Source organism: Anarrhichthys ocellatus, unplaced genomic scaffold (assembly GCF_004355925.1).
Source record: "Anarrhichthys ocellatus isolate YVR2014 unplaced genomic scaffold, GSC_Weel_1.0 scaffold12, whole genome shotgun sequence".
NCBI lineage: Eukaryota > Metazoa > Chordata > Actinopteri > Perciformes > Anarhichadidae > Anarrhichthys > Anarrhichthys ocellatus.
Genome location: NW_022280042.1, coordinates 1055613 through 1064005, shown reverse-complemented (window position 1 = coordinate 1064005; position 8393 = coordinate 1055613). Strand labels below are relative to the sequence as shown.

General features: G+C 40.2%; 1 protein-coding gene across 2 annotated transcripts in view; it reads left to right on the top strand.

Annotated features, from left to right (window-relative positions):
* The window catches only part of nlgn4xa (neuroligin 4 X-linked a), an 81328-nt gene extending 75415 nt beyond the window's left edge, over positions 1 to 5913 (top strand). Inside the window, exon 6 of one of the 2 annotated variants that reach the window (XM_031852380.1) lies at positions 913 to 5913. In XM_031852380.1, coding sequence (XP_031708240.1) covers positions 913 to 1807 — 895 coding nt within the window. In that variant the 3' untranslated portion in view covers positions 1808 to 5913. The remainder of the gene's footprint in view (positions 1 to 912) is intronic. The other variant, XM_031852379.1, reaches the window with a different exon arrangement.
* Positions 5914 to 8393: the final 2480 nt, after the last annotated feature.

Sequence of the window (8393 nt, the reverse complement as noted above, 5' to 3'; positions counted from 1 at the left end):
ATGGTGCCACACATAGACTGCACAGTGCCCACACTCCTACATACACACACACACACACACACACACACACACACACACATCTATCTGTAACCAGTCAACACAAACACACCCTCACTGTCTGTTGCTTATACATAGGCAGGAGTTCATCAGTGCTCCTCTGTGGCCCCCAAAATGCAATGCATGATTCAATACTCCCTCCTCTTGGGTATTCAGATATACCCCTCCAACACACACACCAACCCACCAACACACACAGCTACACAAACACTCCAGTGTGTCGGCTCCAAGGTTGTTGTCTAGCCTTCACTCCCCCTCACCTCTCCAAAGTTAATGAAATCGCTCCCACAAAGTCACTAGAGAGGAAGCTCTATTCCAGACTACAGAGAAGTAACATCCCGGGTGAGATTGAATATTAAGAAAATGTGACAACAGACCTGGAAATGTGTCATTGGTGTATAAAGGACACAGAACATTTTGTCAACTCGGGCCTTCAAATTCAGAGTCACCTCGAAACGCATTAGCTTTGAACAGAGGGAGCAGAGAAATAGAAGAAAGGCTTTGACTTTTTGAAATAATGACTCATGTGGAAGTGTCACAAATTACTGCTAAATGGATCCAACCCAATGAATCACGCTGCTTTAAAATGAAGGACAAAGGCGTTTACACATTCACATTAAGCTGTTTAAAACATGGTCATTTTGTTTTAAATGGTGATGAAGGTGAATGTTATATTAAGAATGGTTCCTGTTATTTCATGTCCCATTTATTCATTCTTGCTGTGTTATAATGGATTTGGACGGATGTGCCATATTAATGATTCAGTCCTGTATACAGCTCCATAGAAAAGAGTTTGGTACTTTGATTACATCTCCTTGATTTTCAACTCTTCTTCCTTCTATTTTCCTCTTTTAGGGATCCAAATCAACCGGTTCCACAGGATACAAAGTTCATCCACACAAAGCCCAACCGATTTGAGGAGGTAGCCTGGACCAAGTACAACCCCAAAGACCAGCTCTACCTTCACATTGGCCTCAAACCTCGAGTCCGAGACCACTACCGCGCCACCAAGGTGGCTTTCTGGTTAGAACTAGTTCCCCATCTCCACAACATAAATGAATTTTTTCAATACGTATCCACCACCACCAAAATACCTCCACAGGATACCACCCCTTACCCTTACACCAAACGCTTCCCTGGCAAAAACAACTGGCCATCCACCACCCGCCACCCGGGGGTCCCACCTGCCAACACCAAACAGACCACTGACCAGCGCAAGAGTGGCGATCTGACCGATGAGTCGACTGTGGTGATCGAGACCAAGAGGGACTACTCCACTGAGCTCAGTGTCACCATCGCAGTGGGAGCATCCCTGCTCTTTCTGAACATCCTCGCCTTCGCTGCACTCTACTACAAGAAAGACAAGCGGAGGCATGACTCCAACCGGCGGGTCCCCACCCCACAGCGCAACTCCGCACCAGCCAACACGCCCTCCACCGCCAATGACGTGGCCCACCTGCAGAGCGAGGAGCTGATGTCTCTGCAGATGAAGCAGCAGCAGCTGGAGCACGAGCATCACCATGAGTGCGAGGCGCTGCAGACCCACGACACGCTGCGCCTCACCTGCCCGCCCGACTATACACTCACGCTGCGCCGCTCGCCCGACGACATACCCCTGATGACACCCAGCACCATCACCATGATCCCCAACTCGCTGGCTGGCATGCAGCCTCTGCACAACTTCAATACTTTCGGTGGCAGCCAGAACAATACCAACTTACCCCATGGCCACTCCACCACGCGGGTATAGCTCCACTGGGACGCTATGGCGCTGGATTCCCTCTGGATCAGCCACTATCCTCGCAAGGCAAATATGAGTGGCTAACTGTGTGAAGCACAGACTTAGAAGATGTTATTTTGGTACCATGTCTTCTGGAAAAGCATATACAGTATAAATTGATCCTGAAAATATTCAAAGTGAATGTTACTCTAGTAATAACTCTGCTTGGAACTAAGCTTCATGGATGGTTTTTAAGGAGTTTGACCAAAAGAAAAGGCAACCAGGGATGACTATTATGATTCTTACAATATCAAATGAACAGTTTCAGTGTGACAGAGAAGCTTTTGCAGAGACTTTTGTGCCATAAATACCATACACAAAAGGACGACAGTGGCAGCCATTGTCGAAAAGCAACAAATAAACGTCGGAATCATCATCTTTTCATGATCCTTCATGCATCAGACACCTGACTTGGGCACAGAATTCTACACCCCAGCCTGAAATGTATTTATGAAAAATTTATAAAAAAAAAGAAGAAGAAAATAAGAAAAGAAAAGAAAAAGGTATATAGTTGTGCGTGGACATTTTGAAACCTAAAAAAGAAAAAAATATGTATTACAAGAGATCCTTCTATTGTTTTTTGTTATTATTTTGGCTGCCATCTTTTGGGTTTCCCAGCTTGTGCTTTCTGTTTAGGTGCGTGTAAATATATCTAAACATTCATTCTTCTTCTGATCACAACCTGCGTTTCAATATTTTTCCACAGAACAACCAAAATGCGAACACAATCCCATCCTCGGAGAGGTGCACGCTGTGCGTCTGCAGGTCATTACATCCAGTACTGTCTCGTACGTTGCTTTGTTTCCACTCTTCAGACATCGCATGTCCAGGAGGAGCTTTACTTCCATCCTCAGACACGTCTCCTGTCTGAGAATGAGCACTGACTCGATCCCATCACCTGCTGTCATCCTGTTATGCTTCTGATAGTTTTCTTTGTGGGCTTTTTCTGTCTTGCAATCTCAGCACTGCCTGAGCTTACAATGTGACCAGCAATGTATTCATTAGAAATAAAAAAGGCAGTGATTTTTTTGTATCAATATTAGTTGGATATGTTTGTAAAGAAATATATGTTAGATATTTCAAATTGTCATATGCTAGCAATATGTAAAGTATTGTGCCAGGCTTGTGATATTTCGGGTTACAAAAGCAAGTGAATGAGTGTAAATATTAATGATATTAATTATTATAAAATTACAACAAAATTAACCAATAACTCTTTTTCCTTTTTGCATCCCATTACAGAAAATGGAAAAAAATGGAAGTACATCCAGAAGATTTTAAGCTACATTTGTAAATTCTCTAAAAAGATATATTCTTGCCATTTGGTCCCTAAACCAGTCAAGAAGACGAGGGTTTTAATGTAGAGTTTCAAAATCCTTACTTTGTCTTATTTTTGTTTGCGGTTTTGCCTTAAGTGATAATAGAGATATTTCTGGCTGGAAACCTGTATAAACTTTTTCTGCAACATTTTTAATAAAATATCACAGTATTTTCTAAAAAAGAGAAAAAAAAACACATTTGTGTTTGATTGGGTGGATGTGTGTGACAATGTGATTGGATGTCTGTGAATGCCAATTTTTAAATACTTGATTGGACTTTTTTTTTTGAATACAGGTATACCTATATTTAAAAGTCCATTTTATAACCCTAACCACTCTGCTACTCTTAGTTTGTCTTTTTGACAGAGCTACTGTTTACATATGTTCATTATGTTCAATAGTTAATGCTCTGGTGTTCTGTCCATTGCTTCAGTTCATTTAGTTACAATGAAACTCAATGCTTGGTGCATGGTTTCACATTGAAACAGCAGTTTAAATGGTCCTGGTCGGATTTTAATGTGAATTGACGAAGAATTAATAAATAAATAAAAACTCAGTGGTGGGTAATAGCACAAAGTAAAAAGGTGGGGAAACAAAGCTGGGGTGGGTCATGTATTTTAAAAACATCTTTGTCATATTTGTTGAAATTCTCTTTACATCCTGACAGCAATCAATAAAACAAATGCACTAAAATGCTGCTAAAAATAATCTCCTATAACAACATATCAACTTGTTCAGCACAAGTTTGTTTAAAAGAGACACTTTGTGTTTGTGAAATAATAAGAAAGATGTGTGATATAACAAGATAAAAACAATCATTTTGCTATCTAGTGATGATAACACAATGAAAAATGTTATGACGTGAAAAGCATCTTGTAAAAAGTTTCTCACATATATCAATATATGTGCAACGTTTCTCATTACAGCTTCCCATGATGCAATGAAACCCTCATTTTCAAAGGCGGTAGATTGACTCTTGTTGCAGGGATGCGGCTGTGTGGTGCTTATTCAGTTCGACTCGATCAATACCGGCAATCTTGCACTTGAAACTTTTGAAACATTGAATTGCATCTGCAAACAGTTTGGGCTCTGCCAGCTAAGCTAAATCTCAGACTATTACAGCCTTTGTGAATTGCTGTTGTGCTCCGTAAGGGAAAAAAACACTAGTGAGCTGAATAGCAAAGAGTGCCGCTGCCGTGGCTACAAGCCTCCCCTGATACTCGCATCCAGGCTTGAAGCATCCTGTCTTCAGTCAAAGTGTCTAGAAATCACCCTCTCCACTAGCACCACCTTACCTCCCGCCCACTCGTCAATCTATTGATCCCCTTTGCAACAAGCCAAGCAAATTAGCTTTTGACTTCAAACTGAAGTGACAGGGGGAAAATTGAAATCTTTAATAGTAATCTGCAGTTACTGAGGCGCAGTGGATGTCTCCATACAATCTCCTGTGACATTTGCAAAGCTCCCCCATAAGTAAAGGTCGATATGGAAAATTATTTTTCAGGAGACGGGGAAAACTTTCTTTCATTAGCAGAATTGTTTGATCCATAATATATGATCCAGCAAACAAGCCTTATACATACTGAGATGAATATTTATTTCCAGACTCTTGTGGAAACAAAGCAGCACGGCTGTGCAGGCATCCTTTTAATTGGCATGTTGTTTATGCTGAGGGTAATAGGGTCGGGGTGGGGCCCGGGGTGGCTGGATGTGAATACTGGCGACTTGACTGGAAGTTAATTAAGCCGGCAAACAACGCTCCATCACTCAAGCACGGTCCCAGAGCTGTCATTCAAGTGCACCGCTCTCCAGGCAGCCATTACCGAAGAATATCGATCGGCACGGTGACAAGGCAGCGCACCAAATGAGAGCGGGCAAGAGATGAAGGATTTGTGTGCATGTGTGTGTGTGTAGGTTTGCAGTGAGCAGTTTCTATGAACGCCACGCACAACCAGCTGCAGCCACCACCTCGGCTGTGTTCGCCAAGCTTGAATTAAAATGCAGGTAAATACCTCAGCAGCCACGCCAGTTGATTGCATTCCCCTCCCTGGGTAGCTGGAGCCTTAATAGATGAATATGAAATCTTCAGAGTCAATATATACAGTATGCAGTTAAGTGGTGAGAAAGCGTAGTAACGGTATTGGCCTCCAGAAATCCCCCCCCAGCATCTTTTACTTACTTACTAAAATATTGTCCTCGACTCACAGCCTGCTCAATAGTTTTTTCATCAGTTGCAGCATGAGGTCCCAGACCTGAGGAATCTTCCACTTCGCTTGTTGTCCATGTAAATGAGTGACTCACAGCTGATGGCAGCAAAGGATCATGGGGCTCATGCCAGCTGAATTTGGAAATCCCCTGCCACAACACGGGCCGACACAAAGTTTCTAAAAATGGCTGCCTCGTGATAATAAATCAAAACTATGTGTGTGTGTGTGTGTGTGTGTTTGTGTTCCTGTGTAGGTCTTAGGGAGACAGCCATTATATATTTTTTTTATATTGATCTGTTGGCTCAAGTTATTTTAAGTTAGTTTACTGTGGCACCAAGATGGCATAGTATTGAGTGAATTAGACATAGAAAGATTATGGCAACAATCAATATTATTGAATAGACTTGAAGTTAGAATAGCAGTGGGAATGTATTGAATTAAGTAACAATGTGGTAAAATGTGAATTGATATAATCTATTTTATTTAGTGAATCCGACTCAATTTAACCCAGATAATTAATAAATATGAATCAATTTTACCCAGATATTCAGTAAATATAAATCAATTTCGCCCAAATATTCAGTAAATATAAATCAATTTCACCCAAATATTCAGTAAATATAAATCAATGTCACCCAAATATTCAGTAAATATAAATCAATGTCACCCAAATATTCAGTAAATATAAATCAATTTCACCCAAATATTCAGTAAATATAAATCAATGTCACCCAAATATTCAGTAAATATAAATCAATTTCACCCAAATATTCAGTAAATGTAAATCATGATATTCATTCATTTGCATAGTTTTTTTGTTTAGATTTAATTAATTTATTCAATACTTTTTACTCAATGTTGTATCACTTAAAATCTAATCAATTATATTACGTGTCACTTTGTTGCCATCATTTTTAAAGTAACTAATGTTGAGAGTTTTTAGAGTGTAGGGCGGCTAATGATGATGCTAAGGGACACGTCCAGGATGAGCAGGTCCATTCCAGCACCCTTTGCAATCCACCAGAATGTAATGTTATGTAAACAGGGTTGCTTCTGAAAAGGTTTCTCCAGAGCCAAAACAAATGTATTTTAAAGTAGTGTAGTAGTACAGTTGTTGTTGTTTTTTGAATGTACTAATGTAATGCATTGTGTTAAGTAATGTAGTGGCCTTTAATAGATGTACAATATAATAATAGATGCCATTTTTGAATTTATGTAATTGATCTAAATGTATTTGATTTGTATTGATGTAAGCTCCCTTATATTATATTTTGTCCAGAGCCCCAAAATCCATTTATCATTTATTAATTCATGGCTACAACTAGATTTTGACACAGGGCCTCTAAACAAGACACAGCCTCAAGATTAGATGATGAGTCCTTCAAATTAGAGGAGAAAAACCACCCAAACTGTGACCCAGTCGGCATAATTTGTCAGTGAAACTTGCTCATTATGATAGTTGTGGCTGTGTCTCTATAAATCACTTCTCTTCAAACTAATGAAGGACTTTGTTGATAAAAACATGTTGGACGTAATGTTTATTTACACACTGTTATTGTTCTTATTCTCTTTCTAATTTCTAGTAGAACATTTTTAGACATAAAAATAAGGCCTTTGTGACCTCATTTTGTGAATCCTGATTAAAACTATTGTTTTCATTAAGTCATGATCCATATTGAACAGCTACAGCATGCATGCCACTTTTGCCGCTTACGTCCAACCTTGAATACGTGTTGTAGGATTGATCCTGGTTCTGCTGATCAAGCCTGGGGCTCCTAACACTATTGACCAAGATGGGCCAAAGGCAATGGACAAGTTCTCCACCCTCGATACATTGGTGGATCAACTGACGTGAGAAGAAAATTACATTACATCTGAGTTCAAGCTGAATTCAGTGTATGATTTGTCAACATTTGCAAGCTGACTAATGTTTGACTCTTCTTATTCTTTATAGTAACCTGATGCCACAGAATGTGTTCCAGGCTTCCTTCCAACGGGTATGTTTCTCATACCTATACCTATCTCTTTGCTCTCCACGAGAGAGAGAAATGTCGTATTTACTTGAGCACCCTATCTTTTCTTTTCTTAGTACAAGACTACGAGGGTGGTGTTTAGAAATCCCGTGACGGTACGTCTCTTCTTCTCGTCACTATTAAGATCCTTTATTGAAGTGCAATGATAGTTGATGATATATGAAGTTGCGCTCAGACCACTGTAACTACTGTTTCCCCCATCTTGCGTCAGAATGCCACTAGTATGCAAATGATGGGTCACTACGTCCCCGGAGCCAATACGCTGGGCCTGATGCTAACCCTAACCCTAACTCCTTTATTGCGAGGCCTGATGCTAACCCTAACCCTAACTCCTTTATTGCGGGGCTGATCCTGAAGGTCGGGAAAAGTGCCGAAATCGTCTTGGAGGTCGTCGTCATCCTCAACACGGCCTATAAAATTATTTTCAACTGGATTCTGTGGTAAAGTGAAACAGCATAATCAATACCATGTGGCAATATTCCACCTATTTATAGAACTAGAGTAATATCCTGCAGCGCAGTGCCAGTGCCAGTTGTCCTTCTATAACTTAAAAAACTGGGTCTTTTCTACTGACAGGTTTGTCTATTAGAACAGGAAGCATCACAGTATATTTCCCTCTTCTTCCCTTAGTTCACATAAAAAAATAATCAAATAAAGATAATTAGTTTATGTTTCAGATAAGTATTGCTTTTACAATAATATTTACTCCTAATCATATTTAATTTTTTCCCCTTCTGTCTGTTCCAGGCTTCCTTCCAACGTGTATGTTTCTCATACCTATACCTATCTCTTTGCTCTCCACGAGAGAGAAAAATGTCGTATTTACTTGAGCACCCTATCTTTTCTTTTCTTAGTACAAGACTACGAGGGTGGTGTTTAGAAATCCCGTAACGGTACGTCTCTTCTTCTCGTCACTAGAAAGCAGGCTCAAGGACATACACACACACGTTCACACACACACACACACACACACACACACACACACACACACACACAC